The 23397-nt window shown below is 21.0% G+C and overlaps 11 protein-coding genes across 11 annotated transcripts; 6 read left to right on the forward strand and 5 right to left on the reverse strand.

Annotated features, from left to right (window-relative positions):
* Nucleotides 1-137: 137 nt before the first annotated feature.
* On the forward strand, nucleotides 138-1112 carry PY17X_0832100 (cytochrome c oxidase subunit 6B, putative; the record flags this gene model as incomplete). Its single annotated transcript, XM_022955787.1, has 4 exons — nucleotides 138-215; nucleotides 483-586; nucleotides 845-918; nucleotides 1057-1112. 4 exons carry the CDS (start codon nucleotides 138-140, stop codon nucleotides 1110-1112), a joined length of 312 nt encoding a protein of 103 aa, XP_022812018.1.
* Nucleotides 1113-1613: 501 nt separating this feature from the next.
* Nucleotides 1614-2654, reverse strand: PY17X_0832200 (conserved Plasmodium protein, unknown function; the record flags this gene model as incomplete). The annotated part of the gene is made up of 1 exon (XM_022955788.1): nucleotides 1614-2654. One exon carries the CDS (start codon nucleotides 2652-2654, stop codon nucleotides 1614-1616), a length of 1041 nt encoding a protein of 346 aa, XP_022812019.1.
* A 1038-nt stretch (nucleotides 2655-3692) lies between these two features.
* PY17X_0832250 (conserved Plasmodium protein, unknown function) lies at nucleotides 3693-3932 on the forward strand (the record flags this gene model as incomplete). Its single annotated transcript, XM_034637508.1, has 1 exon — nucleotides 3693-3932. The coding sequence occupies one exon, from the start codon at nucleotides 3693-3695 to the stop codon at nucleotides 3930-3932; it is 240 nt and encodes a 79-aa protein (XP_034493467.1).
* A 764-nt stretch (nucleotides 3933-4696) lies between these two features.
* On the reverse strand, nucleotides 4697-7030 carry PY17X_0832300 (conserved Plasmodium protein, unknown function; the record flags this gene model as incomplete). The annotated part of the gene is made up of 3 exons (XM_022955789.1): nucleotides 4697-5157; nucleotides 5419-6715; nucleotides 6926-7030. The coding sequence occupies 3 exons, from the start codon at nucleotides 7028-7030 to the stop codon at nucleotides 4697-4699; spliced, it is 1863 nt and encodes a 620-aa protein (XP_022812020.1).
* Nucleotides 7031-7839: 809 nt separating this feature from the next.
* PY17X_0832400 (conserved Plasmodium protein, unknown function) lies at nucleotides 7840-9265 on the forward strand (the record flags this gene model as incomplete). Its single annotated transcript, XM_022955790.1, has 6 exons — nucleotides 7840-7901; nucleotides 7995-8045; nucleotides 8331-8441; nucleotides 8603-8677; nucleotides 8854-9029; nucleotides 9150-9265. 6 exons carry the CDS (start codon nucleotides 7840-7842, stop codon nucleotides 9263-9265), a joined length of 591 nt encoding a protein of 196 aa, XP_022812021.1.
* Nucleotides 9266-10296: 1031 nt separating this feature from the next.
* PY17X_0832500 (conserved protein, unknown function) lies at nucleotides 10297-10968 on the forward strand (the record flags this gene model as incomplete). Its single annotated transcript, XM_022955791.1, has 1 exon — nucleotides 10297-10968. The coding sequence occupies one exon, from the start codon at nucleotides 10297-10299 to the stop codon at nucleotides 10966-10968; it is 672 nt and encodes a 223-aa protein (XP_022812022.1).
* Nucleotides 10969-11158: 190 nt separating this feature from the next.
* Nucleotides 11159-11984, reverse strand: PY17X_0832600 (conserved Plasmodium protein, unknown function; the record flags this gene model as incomplete). The annotated part of the gene is made up of 4 exons (XM_022955793.1): nucleotides 11159-11248; nucleotides 11360-11477; nucleotides 11596-11699; nucleotides 11898-11984. The coding sequence occupies 4 exons, from the start codon at nucleotides 11982-11984 to the stop codon at nucleotides 11159-11161; spliced, it is 399 nt and encodes a 132-aa protein (XP_022812023.1).
* An 853-nt stretch (nucleotides 11985-12837) lies between these two features.
* PY17X_0832700 (conserved Plasmodium protein, unknown function) lies at nucleotides 12838-13179 on the reverse strand (the record flags this gene model as incomplete). The annotated part of the gene is made up of 1 exon (XM_022955794.1): nucleotides 12838-13179. The coding sequence occupies one exon, from the start codon at nucleotides 13177-13179 to the stop codon at nucleotides 12838-12840; it is 342 nt and encodes a 113-aa protein (XP_022812024.1).
* A 1405-nt stretch (nucleotides 13180-14584) lies between these two features.
* On the reverse strand, nucleotides 14585-18328 carry PY17X_0832800 (conserved Plasmodium protein, unknown function; the record flags this gene model as incomplete). The annotated part of the gene is made up of 1 exon (XM_719340.2): nucleotides 14585-18328. One exon carries the CDS (start codon nucleotides 18326-18328, stop codon nucleotides 14585-14587), a length of 3744 nt encoding a protein of 1247 aa, XP_724433.2.
* A 1410-nt stretch (nucleotides 18329-19738) lies between these two features.
* PY17X_0832900 (serine/threonine protein kinase, putative) lies at nucleotides 19739-21568 on the forward strand (the record flags this gene model as incomplete). The annotated part of the gene is made up of 1 exon (XM_719339.2): nucleotides 19739-21568. One exon carries the CDS (start codon nucleotides 19739-19741, stop codon nucleotides 21566-21568), a length of 1830 nt encoding a protein of 609 aa, XP_724432.2.
* Nucleotides 21569-22567: 999 nt separating this feature from the next.
* PY17X_0833000 (guanylate kinase, putative) lies at nucleotides 22568-23164 on the forward strand (the record flags this gene model as incomplete). Its single annotated transcript, XM_719338.1, has 1 exon — nucleotides 22568-23164. One exon carries the CDS (start codon nucleotides 22568-22570, stop codon nucleotides 23162-23164), a length of 597 nt encoding a protein of 198 aa, XP_724431.1.
* Between the last annotated feature and the right edge of the window lie 233 nt (nucleotides 23165-23397).

Consider the following 23397-nt stretch of genomic DNA (forward strand, 5'->3'; position numbering starts at 1 on the left):
ATAAATTTTTATATTAAAGATTTACGATGAGAAATAAATGCGTGTGTATAAAATAAAAATATAATATATATATATATGTATGTATTATATATGCATATATTATATATGTATGTATAATAAATGTATAGTTATTAAAAATGGCTGAGTCAAATAGTTTAAATCACAAATTTATGAAAAATTATGATGAAATAACTTCCCAAAATCCTCACAGCAGTGTAATTATTAAATCATTAAAAATTAATATACATTGTTTGTCTATACATGGAAATATTTTATTGAAAATGTGTTATATATGTGTGTATATATATTCACTTTTATTTTTAAATCTGTATATCTTCTTGACATAGTATTCTTTATCTTTTAACATAATAATGTCTCGCTATTATATAATTTTGTCAAAATCAAACACTCTAAAAATGGAGTGTAAAAAAAAAAAATTAATTCTATACATATACTATTATAATTTTCTTTATTTTTAACAGGATCCAAGATTTTTGCAAATGAATCAATTTAATCATTGTGCATATAGATATACAATGTTTTGTCGTTGTGCAAAAGAACTTGGAGATGATGATCCACGTTGCAAGTGAGAACATGTGAAGTAGCATTTGTGTTTATATATGTGTGTGCAACATTGTACCTATTTTTTCTGAACTGTCATATTTTTTTTTGCATTATACCGACTTTTTCTGAACTGTCATATTTTTTTTTGCATTATACCGACTTTTTCTGAACTGTCATATTTTTTTTTGCATTATACCGACTTTTTCTGAACTGTCATATTTTTTTTTGTATTATACCGACTTTTTCTGAATTGTTCATATTTTTTCGTTTTTTTTTTCAGATTTCAATACTATCGAGCACAAATTGCTTGTACTGTCGAGCAGCTTGAAGAATGGGATGATCAAAGACAAAAAGGTAAATTTAAAAAATGTTTAAAAAGTGAAAAACGGAGAAGGAAATATGAAGAAAGATATGAAGAAAGAATGGCCATTATTTATCATGCTACCTTTTATATATATATATTATTTTGATATATTTTTTCTTTCTTTTTAGGAACATGTGTTATGGACACTTTACCTGACCGTCTAACTGCTCATTTAAGGCAGTAAATTATTATTTTTTTTTTTGTTTAAGAACTTTTTGATTATTTTTAGTATAAAAATGTTTACAACTTTTTTTACAACGTTTTTTACGTTTTTTCAATTTGTAATTTGCATGTAAAATGCATTATTAAAAAAATAAATCGCCAAGAAAAAATCGGTAATAAAAATTAATAAAAGCAAGCATAAGATAATGGCGAAGTAATAGCTGAAATAACGTGATAAAATAAGGGTATCATTTTATTGGGCAAGCTTTAATAATTTTCAATCATATATAATTCATCCAATTTTATAACATTTAAAAATAGCTATGTATATCTATACACAATTTAATCATAATTTTGGCCATAATTTGGACATAATTTGGACATAATTTGGCCATAATTTGGACATAATTTGGACATAATTTGGCCATAATTTGGACATAATTTGTTTTATGGATGCATCTCTTTTGCTAATGTGAAAATTAGCTTACTAAAAAAATTGCCATTTTTTTTTTTCATTTGTTTACTAGAAATTTTCGTCTACAACAACATAAGGGGTACTAAATAATTCGATGGACTCCTTTATTTCTTTTAATTGTTTTCCGAGGTCGATTTTTTTTTCTTTATCTTTATTGTTTTTATATTCTTCATTAATTTGTTTTAATTGAGAATGCAATTCTTTTAAGACATAATTTCTTTCATCGTTTTTTAAAACACGATATCCTGGGGGTGCATCCATCGATTCGTCTGGTATATTTTTTTTTTTTTTTAAAATATAACTTGGCAACTTCCCATAATTTTTATGAAATTTATCTTTTCCCCCTTTTTCATTTTTTTTAGAACGCTCATTTTTTTGAAATTTATCTATTATAGTTTCTTCACTTTTCCCATATCCATCTTCCCTTTTGTATTTTTCTTCCTCTTCCTCCTCTCCTTCTTCTGCCTCTTCCTCTACCTCTTCCTCCTCATATGCTTCTACTTCCTCCACTTCTTCCTCTTCCACTTCTTCCTCTGCCTCTTCCTCTACTTCCTCCACTTCTTCCTCTGCCTCTTCCTCTATTTCTTCCTCTTCTTCCACTTCTTCCTCTTCTTCCACTTCTGCCTCTTCTTCCACTTCTTCCTCTTCTTCCTCTTCTACGACACTCGAAGACTCGATTTCCTTTTTCGCCTCATTTTTCGCTTCGTTTTTCCTTAAATGTTCAGCTACTTTTGAAGTAATTTTTTCAAACCTCTTCATTTTGAATGGTTTTTTTTTTTTAAGCTCCTCTTTTTCTTCCTGGAATTTTTTATGAAGTACAGCTTTTTCCTGAATCTTTACTCGATTTTCTTTCATATAATTTTTATCATCTTTAGCTCTTATATGTGGGAATGATTTATTTATGTCTTTTATTTTGCTAACAAAACTAGTAGAAGCTAATTGCTTTTGAGCTATGATTTTTCTCATAGCATTATTTTGTGAACTAATAATTTTAGTGGCATTATATAATTCTCTTTCTTCCTTAAGTTTTTTTCTTTCTTTTTTCGCTAAAACCCTCTTGACATTTTCGCTCAAATTTTCTTTATTCATCTATAGAAGAATTTTAAAAAAAAATAAATATAAAACAACATATATAAATAAAGCACTTATCTTGTTTTATTCACATTTTAAAATAAAATATGATAGATATCCTTTATATATGAAATAAAAAATGTAACCCAATGAGATAAAGGAAATATCCAAGATAAGAATGTATGTAATGGGATGCAATTTTTTTTTTTTTTTTTTTTTACTATTTTTCTTATGAACAATCTAACCTTTGGATTCTATTGTATTCCCTTTTTTTCGATTAATAATATTTTATAAAAATAAAAAAAAAACATAAATTTGTCTTTTCATTATTTGGTTGGTTATATTTTTTCCTTGACAATGTATATTATTATTATGTTTTTTTATTCTTTATTTTAAACATTTAACAAACAAAAAAATTATATATTTCTCTTTGATAATGAAAAAAAAAAAAATACATATAAAGGGATATATATGTCTATAGACAGATATATATGAGAAATAGTAAGACTATATGGATGTATCACATTTAAAAGAAAATATATAGATATAATTTATATTATTTTTGTATTAAAAAAATAATAAAGAAAATTTTTTTCTATATTATTAGACATTTTTTTTATAAGTATTATACCCTAATTTTATGTATGTATGTATGTATATAGAGAGAACCCATAATTATGTATAACTTTTTTTTTAATTATTTATATCATATGCACACATTTAGTTATCTCTTTTCAGGATTACTAAATAAAATATATATTTTTTTCTCCTTTTCGCTCATTTAATTAGATATATAAATTGATTTGTTCATAAATATTATAAAAATAGACAAATATTATAAAAATATATAAATTAAATACCTTTAAAAATATTTATCATTAATATTTTATTATTATTGTCATTGTGACATTTTTCTTAATTTTTCCTAAAAAATTCAAATCAAAGAGTTTATATTTTTCCCTATATTTTTATTGGCATTGTGTACATGCATATATTTTTTCATATTAATTGTAATAATATTTTTAGACGTTTTTTTCTTCGTAGAATATAAAAAAAATGGGAAATAAAGAGGCTTTGTTTTATAACAGTGTAAACGATCCTTATGTTGTTAATTATATGTGGCTATATGGAAATAATATTAATAACAGCGAAATTGAAAGAAATAAAAATATGCAATTAAAAAGCTCTCGATGTATATATAATTCCAGAAATAACAATGGGCCAAGTTATTGTGTGGAAATAGGAAAAAAACCAAATCAAGACTTAAATATAAATTACAAGAGAGAAGACATATAATATTTAGGATACTATAGATTTATTTTATAAAAAATGAATATATGTATGTATATTATTTTAGCTAGTAAATATACTATTTTAGCTAGAAAAAATATTATTTTAGCTAGAAAAAATATTATTTTAGCTAGAAAATATATTATTTTAGCTAGCAAATATATTATTTTAGCTAGCGAATATATTATTTTTCTTTTTAAAACTATTATAACAACATATAGGAATGATAATTATATACCTACTTATTACACACATAATATATTTTTTCCATTTTTTGCTTAAATTGTTACATACATTTTGAATGTTTGTCCTATATTTACATGTTTACTATTATTATAACTATTTAATATAAACCCATTTTGTGTGGTTGTTAAAATGAATAAGACATGTACTAGCAAAAGGTATTTTCATGACTGTATTTTGTCCGCAAGCAAAATTAAATAATTAAATAAATAAATAATTAAATAAATAAGTAATTAAATAAATAAATAATTAAATAAATAAATAAATAAAAATATGGTTATATCGTGTTTTACGACAATTTGTACAAAAAAAAAACAAGAATGAAAAAATAATTAATATGGTTATATAGACAAATAAGTTATTTAAACAGGTAAGCGGAGGGGTGGAGCATCAATGCGGTTTACTTAAAAATAAAAAGACAATGTTAAATTAAACTAGTCAAAAAAAAAAAAAAATAATGTAAAAATAATGCACAAAATAATGTAAAAAATAATGTAAAAGAGCCAAATCGCTATATTTTCGAGCTATTACAATCCAAAGCAAATGATATTGGATATGTCAAATTTAGAAAAACATTTTTGATGATCAAATTTTTTTTCCTGATATATAATATAAGTATAATCTTCAATGGACTCTTTATATGTTTTAAAAAAATTTTGAATGCATTCATTTTTATTATCTAATAAAAAACACCTATCACTACTTTCTATAGCTTCCCGATTAGACATATTAAAAGACATTTTCTCATTTTTTATTTGAATTTGTAAACAATTTAAAAAATGTCTTGTCCTTTCTATGTTGTGGAAATATAAACATTCGTCAATTAATTTTATATTGATAGAATATTTATTCCTGTTATTTGCTGATTTTAAAATACTATATAAATAATCTAATCGAATATTTTTTATGTTAAAAAAAAGTGAGAATCGTTCTATTAAAGATATCTTCTCCATCTCCGTAAAGAAACGGAAGTAGTTTGCTCGCCGCACTGTCAAAAAGGAAGAAGAAATGCGAATTTGAAAAATAAACAACTATGCGAATTTGAAAAATAAATAACTATGTGAATTTGAAAAATAAATAACTATGCGAATTTGAAAAATAAATAACTATGTGAATTTTTCGAGGAAATGGACATAATTTCTCAATTATTGGAAAAATGGTAAAGAAATATAGATTTAAAGTGTGTAGACAAAAAAAAAGTATAAATAGTAAATTGGAATATATGTTTAAATTTAAAAACAATCCTTACAATGTTTCCATAGAGATATTGATGCGTTATATTTTGGAAAGGCATGCATCAAGTTAGTATAAATGTTATTTAAATAAAAATATGAATGTGCATAATCTTGGCTATATATATTAACCAAAACAATACATGACAATGTAAGGTCAATATGTTCTATTTTTATATATTTAAAAAATAATTTTGTTTTTAACATTTTATTAATTATTTTAATAGTATATATTTTATGTTCTGAATTTTCTCCTTGTAATGATTTGTCCTTATCAATAGATATTTTTTTTTCATTTAATAAATTATTTAGATTATTTAAAACATTGTTTATAAATGTTAAAATGTGAGATATAACGCTGCTAAGATTTTTTAAATTATCATCATGATTGTACAGAAATTCGAAACTGTTACTGCTTCTATTGCTTCTACTTTTATTGGTACTGTTTCTATTATTATGGTAATATGGTTCATTCTTGTTAGAATCAACCAGATAACTGGTATTTGTATATTTTATATAAAAATACAGAAAAAAGGAAAAAATATAATACTTAAAATGTGAGACATACAATAAAAATAGCCGCTCATATATATGAAAAAAATTTTGTTCGGTATCTTCAAGTATTGACATATTTTGTTTGTTTTTTTTTTCTAAATTTTTTTTATTTTGTTTTTTATATCGAATTTTATTTGATAATATTAAATGAAAGTTATAATCCAATCTTATTCGTTTTAATTTGTCATTAAAATATAGATATGATAACTTATAGATAGAAAAATTATTGTTCAATTTAACAAAATTACTTTCAAATATATTTTCTTTTTTTATTTTATCATTTATTAATTTATCTATATTATTTATTTCCATTTTATCTTTTGTATACATTGTGTCTAAAAGATGGTTTATGTATGGGGGAGGAACTACTTTTTCATTTGGTTCATTTTTTCCATTTTTTCCATTTTTTCCATTTTTATTATTTGCATCATTTGTATCTGCACATTGTGGTGAACCTTTTTGGCCATCCAATATGATAGGCCTTTTATTTGTTTCCCAATTTTTTTCAAATAAAAGTTTTAGTGAATTTATGAAAATATCATAATTTTCAATTTTGGTATTAAATATGAAGTAGTTTTTTATTTCGTCTTTTTTTTTTAGGATAACTATATTGTCTTTATTTACGTCACAAATAAAATGAAAAAAAATGTAATATATATCTTTTAAATAAAAATATAATAAATAAAAGTTTGCTAAATTTAATGTTTCGATACTTCTCAGATATTTTAAATCTTCTATTCTTATATTTCTTATATATCCCTAAAAAAAAATATACATATTTTATTTGCGATCATAATTTACCATATTTCAAGCCTATTTCAGCTCAGTTCACATTTACTAATTATATATACATTTATGGAAATATATTGATTTTTTTTTTTTTTTTTTTTTCTATTTCTAACATATCAATACAACAGTAACAGACATATAGAAGGATATACATAAAATATATATTTTTATATATAATACCTGAATTTTTACATTGTTAAATTCCAACACTGAAATTATTTTTTCATTATCTGTTGCACAAAAAGTGTTTGTAAGTATAATTTCTCCATTTTTTTTTTCAGGCATTTTTTTTTTTAAAAAAGGAGAGACAAATTTGTGAAATGGGAATAATAATTTTGAAAAATTCAAAAATATACAAACAGTATATAAAAATATAATATATATATATTATAAATTAGTTAATTTTATTTTGCCTCCTTTGTTTGTTCTTTATATGTTTATTTTTATATTTTTCCCTTTTTTTTTTTTTTTTTTTATATTATTTTTTTTTAATAAATGTTGGAATGTTAAAAGAGCAAGTGCATATAGTCAAAAAAAGTTCATACTTATTTATTTATTTGTTTATTTATTTATTACGATTTATGCATATAATTAAAATATTCTTGTATTGATATTGTGATGGAAAGGTGAAAGATTGAATAAGTGATGACATAAATACTTAAAAATAAAATTAAAAAAAAAAATTATGGAAAAAAAATGACACCATTCCATAGAAAGTGAAAATAAGTAAAAAAAAAAATATAACAATATATATGTATTGTTAACATATAAAATAGTGGAAAATGAAATAGATATAAAAAAGATAGAACAATGAAAAAATTAAAATGATATAGTTATATATATATATACATGAATTTAAGAACAAAACGTTGAAACATATAAAAAGTTATAATTTTGATATATGGCTGTTTTCCACCCTACACACACACTGTTTTTTTTTTAATTATATTTTTTTTTAATTATATTTTTTTTTAATTATATTTTTTTTTAATTATATTTTTTTTAATTATATTTTTTTTTAATTATATTTTTTTTTAATTATTATTTTTTTTTTTTAATTAAATTCTACATATTTTTATCGAAAAAAATAAAAAATGGAAGAACGAACAAAAACGAGAATAAAAAGAGTAATGGAGTCGCCATACAACGTTAATATGTATTACCAAAAAAAGAGAATAAAAAAAAATATATATAATTTTTTTATTTTCATAATAGAAAGCAATAGAAAATTATTTACTTATTTTTACAGAACTCCATTAGATCAAGATAAAAGTAGCAAAATACTTAAATTGTTATTCGAGTAAAAAAAAAAAAAAATATTTTCCAAATTAAAATGTATTATTTCTTAAATATTGTTTACATAACATTTTCATATATAATATTATAAAGCAACCGCTTCCCTTTCTATTGTTCACCTTTTTACATTCCACCTTTTTACACTCCACCTTTTTACACTCCACCTTTTTACACTCCACCTTTTTACACTCCACCTTTTTACACTCCACCTTTTTACACTCCACCTTTTTACACTCCACCTTTTTACACTCCACCTTTTTACACTTTTCACCTTTTTATATTGTTATAGAGTTATTAGCAAAGATAAATCATTAGCAAGCCTGTTTCTAAAGCATGACGAAATAAAAGATGGCTTAGACGATGATAAGATCGAGGCCATCATATTGATTAAAACTGTTCAGTAATAAAAATTAAAAAAATAGATAAAATTAAAAAAATCGATAAAAATAAAAAAGGGCACAAATGTGTATATATAGTTCTTTGCTTACCCTAATAAAATGAAAAATAAAACCCATAGAATGCGCTTGTTACTATTCATTTATTATTGCTCTCTTTTCGTAGGTATGAAAAGTTTTATAAGCATATTCCCATAATAGCCTCATTAAAGAATGTACATTTTGTTTTGATCGAAAAAGAGTAATAAAAAAAAAAAAAAAAAAAAAAAAAAAAAAAAAATCCATTTTAAGCATTTATGCATGCTTATATAAATTAAAATATATTTATTATCTCCATGTCTTATTTGGCAAAAATCATATTCAATAGTATACTTATATAAATATATAACCTTTTTGTATTAATATTTTTTTTAATAGATATATTGAATCAAGCGGATTTAATTGTTTAAATAATCCTAGTTTAATTGGGATAAAAAAAACGGAAAATAAAAATAATGAATTGTCTAATTTACATGAACAAATAAATAATTTAACAAAATTAATAAACTCTTATTATACACCCATAAATATTCCATACTTATTTAATAATACAAGTATACTTATAAAAAATAATAAAAACAATAATAAGTTATATGTCCAAATATATACATCCAATGTTTACCAATTTCCAATATTTAATAATTTTTTTTTTTTTTTTTTTTTTTTTTTATTAGAATATATCAATACCAAATTTAAAGTCGAAAAGGTAAAAGGGAAATATTATGGCAAAAACTTATCAAGAAAAGAAAAAAAAAAAATTAGAAAATCAATAAAAAAAAATAACATATAGGATAATTAGAACAAAACAAAATGTATAGAAAATTTGATATAATGAAATTAAAATATTTAATATATATACAAATATTTTTATTATAATTTCTTATAAAAAAAAATAATTTATATTATTTCATGTATTGTTTTGTCTCTTTTTTTTTTTTTTTTTTTAAATAACCGAATTATTTGTCATATATATGGCTTATAAATATAACTACGTGAATACCCTTGTGAAAATTTAAATACTTTAAAATTTGTTTGCTTTTTTACCCTTTATTTATTTATTCATTTATTTATTCATTTATTTATTCATTATTTATTCATTTATTTATTTATTTATTTATTCATTTATTTATTCATTACATATTCACTACTTATTCATTACTTGCTCATTTTGTGTGTATGATTTTCCCTTTTTATTTTTTTTTGAAAAAAATGTACCATGTGTATTTGTAGATATTTTTTTTAAGTGAACTCGGAGAAAAATAATTATATACTATTAATAAAAGTGTTTATTTTTCTCATTTTTAAATAATAAAAAAAAAAATGTAATAATAATATTTTTTGTTTTAAAAATTTATGCAAAAATTCTTGATTTTCGAAATCCAGATTAAGACGAAAAAAGTAACAAAAAAAATGCCAATAAGTTAAAAAAAGACGAAATTAAAAATGTAAAAATAATAAACCAAATATGAGATACAAAAAAAGTAAACAATAAAAATTTACTTTAATATTCAAAAGATATATATTGACAAAACAATTAATTCCTGTTCATTATTTAAAGATTTTGTTCATACGTTTTTTTCTTTTTTTTTGCGATTTTTTAAAATAGCTAGCTTTTCCCCCTTTTCAATACCTTTGCACACATTTTGGTCACTTTTTTGGCAAGTTTTGTATGAACAGTGCATAATTATTTGAAGGGATAGCTAAAATTACAAATGGAAGTAGCACTTTAAAATTGATAATTCTTGTACGAGTAAAAGCATTTATACACGAATATACGTATATGTTATAAAGGCTTTATTATTATTATATATATTTTTTTAAATGGAAAGTGACGAATCTTACGAAAGCGCTAGTAGCAATGGTAGTGATATAAGCACAAAACCCCCTCAATTTGAAATAAGTTCAGAAGACTGCTATTATAATTTCTTCAATGAAATATTTAATTTAAGTGTAATATCGTACTATTTTTGGACATTTGTTTGCTACATAATAGGAGGAATAATATTTATATCAGGATATATTAATTTTTCATTAAGAATACAAGAAGAAATAGTGTGTGCAGCGTCATCAAATGTTTATGTTTTTTCAATTTTATGGATTTTGATTGGAATTATATATTTAATAAAATGTATTGGATATTCATTAGCGGTAGATATCGAAAATAATAAAATATATCCAGGTAATTCGCCGTTATTTATTTATATGTTAGGATTATTGTGCAAAACGATACCAACTGTTATAAGAATTATTCATATTTTCAATTTATTTCAATTATATGTTATAACTCTTGATATGATGATATTACCAGAATGTAATTCTTTTCCTGTCCGGTTCATATTATTTATTGTTCATATTTTATGGTGGACAATTGTGTTTTTTGGCATTATTTCAAGAAAACGAATTTTCTTACCCCCACATTTATATAAACCAGTAACTAACGATGTTGGATATTTTGTTTACGTAAATAATTATCTTCATTCGTTTGGCCTCTAAATCTTATTTTCAAATTGTGTATAAAATTAAAATATCCCCAAAAGTGTGAATTTTCCTATGAAATATATATATATATACATACTCCAGTGTAATAAGTATATATATCCGTTTTTTATCTTCACTCAATTATTATATTTCCTCATTTTGTTAACAATGTGTTTACACTAAATATAGCATATATTTTGTGGGACTATTCATCATTTTTATTGTTCCATCTTTTTCTTGATTTTTCTTTTTTTTTTAAAATGTTTTTTTTTCGATTTTTGAGACTTTTTTCATCCTAAAATGTGCAAGTTAAAAATAAATTTGCAAAATCAACAATATTATACATCATTATTTTTAGGGCATAATATGTATTATATATATTATGACTATAATATTTTCAACTTACATAAACTTTTTCTCCTTTAGATTTAAGTATAGCTTTCTGAACGTTCAGAAGATGTTTTGTTTTTTCCTTTTCTTTCGATTCGAGACTGTTTAATAGTTTTTTTTCTTTTTCCAATTTTCTGAAAAAAGCAATAAAATAAAAATGGATATGCTTATGTATGAAAAAAAAACAAGCAAATATATATGTTTTCATAAATTCACTATTTATCATATTTTAATAATCAATATTAAGTTTACTTGTAACTTTTTGATATTTGAGCCATTCTAGGAATGTGTTTTTTGTTCATGTTTCCATTTGCATTTGGTATATTTCCTATAACCAAATCATCGAAGCTATCGTTCTATATATTTTTAAAAAATAAAAATAATGCGCATAAATATGTATTCTTTTGTTAATAAAAATAATGCGCATAAATATGTATTCTTTTGTTAATAAAAATAATGCGCATAAATATGTATTCTTTTGTTAATAAAAATAATACGCATAAATATGTATTATTTTGTTGTTTCGTTATTTTGTTGTTTTTTTCCCTGCCAACCTCATCGTTGTTGTTTGCTCCTATCCTTTTCTTATTCTCCTTAGTAGACTTATCATTTGATGTTATTTTATTTTTTTTAATAGACATATTTTATTTAAAAAAAATGAAAAAAAAATGAAAAAAAAATGAAAATAGCCAATTTATTTAAAAAATTATGAACTGTTCAGAATAAAAGCTAACACAAACTAATAATTTAATTTTTAAGTTTAGGTTTTATTTTTACTTAATATTTATTTGATTTGTTTTATTATTTTTTTATTAAAAAAAACAAAAATAAAAATAATAGTAGTAGTAGTAGTAGTAGTAGTAATAGTAGTAGTAATGATAAACGGGTAAAAGGATAAATAAATATAATAAAATAATTTGAAGTTTTTTTCCGTTTTTTTGTTGATATATGCAATATATAGCTATTTACAAAATGTTGTTAATTACATTCTTAATTCATTATGTTTATTTTTTATAATTTCTTAAAACCAAATAAATGCGCATAATACATATAAATTTACATTATTATTAAAAAAATATATTACAGTTTTTTCAATTTTTAACACATTAAAGAGTCACAATTTGGGATATGCGAACATGTTTGCAATTGTGTAAAAAAAAAAGTGAAAAAAAAATATAATATAAAATAAAATAAGATAATATAAGATAATATACGTAGCTTTAATAACAGTACATACAAAATTTAAAATATGATACCAAAATCGCATGTACAAAAAAACAAATTATAAGGCGATAAATTCAGCAAATACATATATTTTATTTATTAGCGTACAAAAAAAAAATGATCGAAAACATAAAAGACAATTTAAAAAAAAAAAATAATAATAATTGGAATGTCACAAATAACATATACATAGGATATATATATCATGTTATTTTATCTTGCTTTTAATAAAAATATAAATATGTTCTTTTTATTATTTCCCTATATAACTTAAATATATTTTATAGAATTTATATGTGGAGATTTGATTATTTTATTTGCCAATGTTTTGAAAGTAAAATAAACAGCTGAACATGCTAATAAAATTGATACAGAAACAAAAGTATATTTTTTATTTATAAGTTTGGATTTCTTTAATTCATGTATCTTTCTATCAATATTAATAGCATTTTTTACATTTCCATTTTGTCCATTTTCTGAAGATTTATTAAATAATTTATTATATAAATCTTTTGGGTATATATTAAAAATTTTTTCTAAATTTGCTTGAAATATAATATCATTTATTTGTTTTTCAAGTGCTGGGTATGATGTATATGGAAATGTAGGCATTATGAAAATTCTCGTATTTTTAAAACATAAAACAAATAATAATTTAACTAAATTAATAAATATCCTAAACAATTTGTCACTTTTTATGTTTACACATTTGGCTAGTTTTATATATTCCTTACTAAGGGTGGAAAATATAATAACAAAAAAAAAAAAAAAAAAAAAAAACTAATATTTATATAAGCACTTAAAATATATATAACAAAACTTACTAAAACCTTGATTTATTATTTTCATATTATGAAATGTTATTTCATAAATTTGTATGAAAAAAAAGGTTAGTAAAAATATTTTGAAAAATTTGGAAGTTGAAAAATTTGGAAATTTTGAGAATGTTGAAAAATTTGAAAAATTTGAGAATGTTGAAAAATTTGAAAAATTTGAGAATGTTGAAAAATATTATTTTATGTTATTATTAATAAAAAAATAAGTGAATATAAAACATTATAATAATTAGTATATAAAGTTAATTCAAAAAAAATGACGTATATATAAATGTAACCTTTATAAGAATAATAGGAACTTAAATTTTACATAAAAAATTAAAATATAAAATAAAATTATATATATAAAAAAAGCTTTACGATTTTTCAAAAACTAAAAAAAATATTATTATTTATTATGTATTATTATTTATTATGTATTATTATTTATTATGTATTATTATTTATTATGTATTATTATTTATTATGTATTATTATTTATTATGTATTATTATTTATTATTTATTTTTTTATAATAAAAATTTCGAAATATCAAAACGTCTACCTATATAGAATTATTTAGATTTGGTATAAAAATATTTAACTTTATATGTACAATATTAATAATTGCAAACATAGGTCGGACTATTTTACCGTTGTATTATATATTGCTATTATAAATTGTTATTATTATAAATTGCTATTATTATAAATTGCTATTATTGTTATTTATTTTTCAAAAATGTACATGATAAAGATTAGTAATAATTTTTTATATTCCTATATGAAAAAAATCTTTTTCTTTTTTACTCATGCATATGTATGTACGTGTTGGTAATTTTTCTCAAATTTCTTCAAAATATCAAATATTAGAATATATTATATTTTTTGCTTTTATTATAAAACAAACAATTTATGTCAATTTTGTTAACATGATTATAATTTGTCTTTTTATGAAAAAATGAATGAAAAAAAAATGAAAAAAAAATGAAAAAAAAATGAAAAAAAAATGAAAAAAAAAATGAAAGATGAATGAAAAAATATAAAAAATTATACAACATGGAGGTCCCCCTCCAATGTAAAATGTCTCGCCTAATTGAGCGAAATGTTGTCAATTATGCATATCAAAAGTAAGATAATGTTTCTTGAAATTTGTTATATTTTTTTGTAAAACTGTTTTTAAAGTGTCTCTAGAGTTTATTTTATTTATTTTCTTTGTCTTCTATTTCGAGAATAGTCATCAGCTTTTGGTAATGCACCAAATCAAAGATGTCATATGTTAATAAAATGTGTTGGTTTTGTTTTAAAATTTGACATGGCTTTATAATATATTTATAATTTTCTGTACTAATATAAATATAATTTTCTACAATATATTTAATTGTCTTATTCAATAAAAAAATAATTTCATTTTGATTTTTTGAAATATTATTTAATGTGTTTAAAATAAATATTATATTTGTTGCTTCAAATATTTTTAATTTATTTATTTCCGAAATTTGTTCAAAATTTAATTTACATAAATCTTCAATAAACAAGCTGAAAATATCGTTATAAAAAATGTGTGCTTTATTTTGTTTGCTTTCATTTTGATATTTTATATTTTTATTTTCATATAAAGATAATGAAAAATAAAAATAAGAAAATGAACTAACCATTTGAATAAGTTGACTATCATATAATCGCATACAATAATATTTAGATTTATAAATTAAAAAAAAAGAAATAATTGTGTCTAATAAATTATGTACCAATTTTTCAGTTACTTTAGATATATTATTTACATTGCTCGAAATATTTTTTTTTTTTTTTAAAAACATAAATTCATGAATAAAATGATTTTCATATTTAATATTATTTCCTCCTTTGGAAATATGAATATATAAAGAAATTGTTAATATTATTTTTAATATATTTGGAAAGTTATTAGAAATATAATTTTCTTTTATGTAATTAAAATAATTAATAAATATTAAAAACATAGTATTAATAATATTTTGACTTATTATAACATTATTTTTACAAAATTGCAAATCTACAATTGGATTATTTTTTTCTATAATTTCTTCTTTTATTTGATTTAATTTTCTATATTTGTAAAATTCACAAAATGGAATAAAATTATTTAGTTCCTTTATTTTGTCTATTGTTTCATTTTGATCAAAATTGCCAAATGGTGATGGTATAATTTTTTCCAAAAATGAAAATAATAATTTTTTTTTTTTTTTATTTTCATTTAAACCGTTTAAAATAACCAAATATTTTGAATATAAAAATGAAAGAATATAAAGAATATCTGTTTTAAATTTTTGTATTGTTTCAAATATATTTTTAAAATTAGACAAATATTCATTAATAAAATATATCGAATTTACTATAAAACTTATAGGAATATTTTGCACACTTATTTTTTTGTAATGATATAAAAAATTGTTTATATCTTCCTTTTCACATGTAAAAATATATTTTAATTTTGTAATATCATTAAAAATATCTAAATTATTTTCAATAAATGTTGTCTCTATTTCTTTGGAATAATTCTCAATTTTCAATCGGTTACTTATTTCTTCTTTTTCTGATTTTGTACTAAATTTTGTCTTAACCAAGCAAGGGAAATAAATATCATTTTTTAAAACTGAAATTTGATTTTCTGAAAAATTTGCATTTTTTATTGCATCAAATAAATGTGTAGTTTTAAAAAAAGAAAAAAACATTAATTCTTTTAAGTTTTTTATTAATAAATTATAAAAAATAACAAAATTAATTACACACACATTTGCGTTTAAAATTAGTTCACTAAATTTTTCATCATTATTTTTTTTAATTTTATATTTTTGTATGTCATTAGAAATATTTCCCAATAAAAACTTTCTATCTTTATCGTAATAATAGCTAGCTAAACAATTTTTTAAATTTTCAACAAATTCTGAACTGTTCATGTGAATTATTGAACCTAAAATTTTTTCCAACTCACTAAGAGACAACTTTACATTTTGGTCTCCATTTTTTAGCTCATATAATATATTTCGTAAATATGATATTTTGTTTAATAATTTAAAATTTCCAAAAAAAAATGGAAAATTTTGTATTGAATTAAAAAATAATTCCTGATTTTTATGGTCAGTTAACTTATAAAAAGATTGGAATAATAATAAAAAATATTTTTTATCATAAAATTTTAAATTATTTTTTGAATAAAAAATTTGTAATGAATTATTTATTTTTATATTGTTGTTCAGGCAAATTTCTAAAAAAATACTATCGTTATATGAACAAAATATTTCACCATTTTTTGAGTCAATATAAGAATTTTCTTTACTCTCTATTTCTTTCCTATTTAGTTTCGAATTAATGGGTTGTTTTAAATGGGATGTTGTTGTTTTTTTTTGATTTGGTATCATCATTTTTATGTTAAAAAAATAAATTAAGAGGACGTGAATAAAATCGTCATAAGCATTTTTCCAAGTTCCATAAATTTTTAATAAAATTAAAACATCTTCAACTTTTAAAAGATACAAATTAATCAAAAAATTTTGAATAAATTTGTTGAGGATATCAAATTGTGGAATTTTTTTTATATAAAAAAAAGAAATTATAAAAATAATTTCCTGCACACTAAAAGACATAGCAATAAATTCTATTCGTTTAATAAGGTTAAAGTATAATTCGTTATTTCCTTTGTCAAAGTTCTCAAAAAATTCGTTACTAGTAGTATCATTTTGTGTCGAACTAACCTCATTTATTAAATCATTAGTGTTAATTTCTTCGATTTGAGATATATAATTTTCAAAATGGTTATTTTCTGTATAGTTTATTTTTAAAATGGTATGTAATATACATTCTTTGCTAAATATTATAGAATTGCTCATATGGGATGGCATGTCCATTTTGGCATTATTTTGGCTAGTTGCATTTTTACTATTATTTTTACTATTATTTTTACTACTATTTTGGCTAGCACTTTCATTAATAAATGGGTTGCTAGTGGCATTACCTTGATTTATAAAAATATCGTATTCCTTACTTTGAGCGGTATCCGATAAAAACAAATTCTTAGCATGATCATTTAAAACTTCAATCACTTGATATTTATTTAAAAATTTAATTGGCTTTCTTTTGTCAATATAATCCAAGTAGACATTTTTTTTATGGTCAAGGGTTTCTAAAAATTGTGAATAATTATGATCTGAATAATTATTAAAAAATTCTATATCTAGATTTGAAAAAAATATATCATCTTGGACACTCCATGTTAAGCGTGGGTCATTTTCGTTAAACAAACTATTATAATAATTTTTGTTTTTTAATTTTTCTGAATGTTCATCGTTTTCAAAAAATAAATCATAATAATTATTTATACTATCCACATGTTTATCCATATTTTTATCCAAATTGCTAAAACTATAACCATTGCTATCATTATCGTTTTTATTTATCACAACCGTTTTTTTTTCGGCTGTTTTCATATTTATATAATTAATTTGCTCAGTGTTCCATTTATCATAATAATTTATGCATTCTTCAAGTTCGAGCATTTTATTTTTGTTTAAGTTAATATTTTTCATAAAAGTATTTATTTGAAATAAATTTATGTTTTCTTCATTTCCTTTGTTACATAAGCTAGTTTCTTCACTACCATGTAATTCGTTTATATCATCAAAATTTTCTTCTTTATTCTTTTCTTGTTTTATTCTATCTTGGATTTTTTTTCTTTTCTCTTTTTGAATAATATAATTAAGCTCCTTAATGTCAACATCACACATTTTTTTTTCTTTATTATTTTCATTTTTTCTTAAATTTTCAATTTCCTTTTTCCATTTTTTGTTATTCCCATTGTCACTTAAGACCTCTTCTACATTTCCAGAAAAACTGCTAACAAATTTTTTAATTTCATTTTTTGTTCCTTTTGTTACTAAAAGCAAAAGTTTATTTGGGCGGAAATTCATTTTACCCACATTTTTTTTAACGACGATTTTGTTAATGTGTTTACCAATTCTATAACTCACTTTCTAAATATTCTCAAGTTTTGGCCCTTTTCAACTTTCTTTTAAATATGAGTGTAGCCACATCATTTATTCATCCATTTATTTGTTTATTATTTATTCATTCATTTATTTGTTTATTATTTATTCATTCATTTATTTGTTTATTATTTTTTTTTTTCATAATTTTTTATGTGCTTTATTTTCCTCATATATATACATAATACTTCTGCAATATCATTTTCATAGGAATTATATGCTAATTGGCTACAAGCTACGTCGTTTTTTTTCTACTTTCCTATTTTTATTTAGCTATTATATATGCAACATGCATTTTTCTCTTTCTGATTTTTATTTATTCTATTATATATATCTTTATTTTTTTCTCTCCTTTTTTATTTATGCTATTATATATATAATATCATATTCCCCCTATATCACTGTACTAATTTTTAGCGAATATTTTCCATTAAATTTTTTTTCATTGGGCAGTATAAAATATGTAATATATTTTTGTAGTAAATATATATTTTTTTTTTTTCGTAATTATATATATCATTATGGGGTATTACTTTAAAATGGTGATAATTTCCAAATTATCACAAAATGGTTATATGGAAATTTTTTTTAAATTGATATAGATTTTATTTATTTTTGATCTATATAAATTTGAAACATTGAAATGGAATTAATAGGTCTATGTGATGTAAATATAATTAACATAGGAATGCGCATATTGGTATATGTGTAAATATAAAGATATTATATATGAATAAAACACTTTTACAGCATTATGGTTAATCAGTTTTTTATATAGATATATGTGTGTGAAATCATTTTAAGTTAATTTTAGTGTACTTTTATAGTCATAATTATATTTTCTCTTTCTCTTTCTCCTTCTCTTTTATTTGTACAATGTATTAGCTGGTGTAATAATAACATATCATAGAAAATGTAGTACAAATTTAAATAAAATAAAATAAAAATTTAGTGTAAATTTTGTAAAAATTATATTAAAAAAAACATAAAAATAGCTGTCTGCATGAATGTTAATAAAAAATATATTATTTTACCTTGCCGTTCAGAAAATAATATTAAAATAAATATACTATCATAATAATTATTATTGCCATATTTATGATATTGATAGTAATTATCATTATTATTGTAATTCATTTAGCAATTTTATAAAATTTATGTACCCCAATGTAGGCATATAATTTTTATTTTAGAAAAATATGATATTCTCTTTATAAAATTATGCAATTAAACATTTTCGTACTTGAATAGCTGTCTATAATTAGTTTGTTTTGGTTTTTCATATTTTTCCCTTTTTTCTTGGTCGACAAATATTATAATTTAATGCATTAAAAAATGAACGTTTTTTTAAAAAGGGACGATAACATGTATAGTTATTCGTTAGAATCATCGATTGAATGTCATAAAGAAAAAAAAAAGAAAAAAACGAATAAAAAAGAGGGGACAAAAAAAAATAATGGAAATAAAAACATAAATTCGTTTAGTGATAATGAGAAAATATTAAACAACAGTTTTGGTTATATAAATTGTTTTCACTTTAAGACAAAAAATCAAAATCAAAATCGAACAATTTTTTTAGAAAAAAAATATGATAGTAACTATTTGTATAATTTGAAGAGTAATTCTGACCATCCTTCGAATGAAAATAGCTGTAGAAAATGTTTAAGCACAAAAAGTAAATCCAGCGATAAATATAAAGGTGGTAAAAATGGTAAAAGCGGTAAAAATGGGAAAAGTGATAAAAATATGGACGAAATAATTCGAAAAAAGGGGTACATTCAAAATAAAGTATTTACCATTGTTAATTATGATTTTATAGGAATTATAAAAAAGACAAAAAATATTAAAATGATACACACACAAAAAGAAATAAAAAATAAAAATATTGAACTAATCTCTCGGAGGCATGATTATTTATTGCATTATGAAAATGAAGAGGAAAAAAAAATGAGTATATTAAAAAATATCGAAAAAGAAAAAATTCCAGATCTTAGTACATCATCAATTAGTATTGAAAAAGAGTATATATTGTATGAAAAAAAATATAAAAATATTCATATTGCTTTTGTAAAAGATTGGAAAAAAATAAAAAATCAGAATATTTGTTATATTGGGGATAGGGAAGAAGATGATAATACTAACAAGTTGAAAACCAAAATAATAAAAATTTATAAATATCCAAAAGAAGATACTTTTAATCCATTTTATAATCGCTATATTTGTTTTGAAAACTCTATAAAATTAGAAAAATGGCTAACTATGCATTTAAAACATGAAAATATTATAAACATAGAATCTTATTATTATCACAATGAGAAAATTATGACTTTTTATAAATATGGTGGTAATTCACTTATGCAGTGGGATAAAGAAACAAACATGTTTCAGTACAAAAAAAAAGTATACACAATTAATGAAAAAAAAAAAAAAAAAAATATATTTGATAAGAAAATGGAGGGAAATAAAAAGGAATATAATGGGTATGGTCAAATATGGAACCCTAGAATTAGTAGCAACAATAACAGTAACAATATTACTAATAGACGAAATAAAAGAGAAAAGACATATGTTTACCCTGAATATATGATTGCAGAAATTTTAAGGCAACTGTTAAAAGCATGTATTTATTTATATGAAAACCAAATATATCATAGTGATATTAAACCATCAAATATTGTTTCAAAAAACATAAAAAAGAAAAATTTAAATAAAATTATTTTTTGTAAAAAAGAGAAAAAATGGTATATAAAAAAATATGGAAAAATAAAAAAAAATAAATTTTTAATTAAAATAATAGATTTTGAATATTCACAAAAATGTTATGGAGAAAAAGCTAATGTAGGAGGTACAACTTCATTATTTAAGCCATTAGAAAATTTTGAAAAAAATAAAATTAATATTTTTTCAAAAATGGTTTGGATTATTGGAATAACACTTTTTATATTATCAACAGGAACACATCCTTTTAGTTCTATAAATAATGATATGCATATTTTATTTTTAATTCAAAATAAAAATTTTGATATAAAAAATAGTTTTAATAAATATACCTACTTTTCACACTCTTTTAAAGATTTACTTGAAAAAATGTTAAAAGTAGAATATACTCAAAGAATTTCTTTTTTTGATTTATTTTTTCATCCTTTTGTTCTTTTTGGGGGGTGATTAAAAAAAAAAAAAAAAAAGGAAGAGAAATAAATTCTGTGTATTTTCCATAAAAAATAAATAAGGAAAAGATAGAATGCAAGTATACTGACATGACTAATAAAACAACATGATATATTAATAAAATTTTATAGATATATAAATTATTTTAACATATATTTACATTACTATCTTTAGACATTTATTCACTCACTTTTTGTGATATTATTTTTTTGTGCATTATTTAAGTTTTGTTTTTTAACATATTTATAATAATACGAATTAAAACTTATTTTATGTCGAAATCGATTATAATACTTGTTTGCGTAAAAATCGACATACTTTGCGGAATGCTCAAAAGTGAAGGAAAAATGAAAGAAAAATGAAAGAAAAATGAAAGAAAAATGAAAGAAAAATGAAAGAAAAATGAAAGAAAAATAAACAAAAATAAGAGAAAGTAAAACAAAAACAAAAATAAACAAAAATAAGAGAAAGTAAAACAAAAACAAAAACGAAATAAATAACGGCATAAAACGGCATCACACTTCTCATGAAAGGACGTAAAAAATAAAAATATTTTTGTATATGCAAAAAATAACGGGGTATGCATATTTACGATTTACGATTTACGATTTACGATTCACGTATTATCTTCCGTATTTTTCTTCTTTTTTTTGTCATTTTTAAAAAAATTATATTTTTTAAAATATAAACTTATAACTTGATGAATGCATATAAATACGTCAAAGTAAGGATAAACATATTTTATAACATAATTGAATTAGCTGATAGAAAGCAAGGTACATATTTATAGTATCATGTATAAATGGCGGAAAATATATAATATTTAAAATAGCTATATTAATTTTTTTTTTTTTAAATTTATATATATAACTTTCAAACGTATGCAATATATATCTATATAGAAAGAAAACTTTGCATATAATTAAAAAGTGATAAAAAAAAAAAAAAAAAAAAAAAAAAAAGTAATGAACAATATTTTTGTTTTATTTTTAATAAATGAAAAAATTTAGTCCTTTAGTTATTTGTGGGCCATCAGGTGTAGGGAAAGGAACCCTAATTAAAAAACTGTTTGATGAATTTTCAAATCATTTTCGATTTTCCATTAGTTGCACAACTAGAAATAAAAGAGAATATGAAAAAGATGGAGTAGATTATTATTTTATAAATAAAGAAGAATTTGAAGAAAAATTAAAAAATAATCAATTTTTAGAATATGATAAATATGCAAATAATTTATATGGGACATTAAAAACAGAATATGATCAAGCAGAAAAAGAAAATAAAATATGTTTATTTGAAATGAATATAAATGGAGTTAAACAAATTAAAAAATCAGAATATATAAACCATGCTATATATATTTTTATAAAACAACCTAATACTGATGCTATTTTAAATCGATTAAAAAAAAGAAACACAGAAACAGAAGAACAAATCAAAACACGAATGCTTGAGTTGACTCGAGAAATTGAAGAAGCCAATACATTAGGATTTGATTTCTTTTTAATAAATGATGATTTTGAAAAAGCATATAATGATTTAAAAAATTATTTAATAGAGTCTTATTCACATTTAAGAAATGAAGCAGAGTAATAGACCAAATAAATATTTTGATAAATATGTATATCCTTTCTTTATCTTTTTGAAATTTTTGGCATAATTGGGAATATATAAAATATAGAAGGAATTCTTATGTATCTCCATAAAAATTCCACATGTTTGTTTATACATTTTGAATATTAGTTTAGTTCACTTTATTTTATTAATCTTATAAATTTGGTTTCATAATGGCATTAATTAAATTATTTTGTTTGCGTTTATAATGA

Source organism: Plasmodium yoelii, assembly GCF_900002385.2.
Source record: "Plasmodium yoelii strain 17X genome assembly, chromosome: 8".
In the NCBI taxonomy this organism is placed as follows: Eukaryota; Apicomplexa; class Aconoidasida; order Haemosporida; family Plasmodiidae; genus Plasmodium; species Plasmodium yoelii.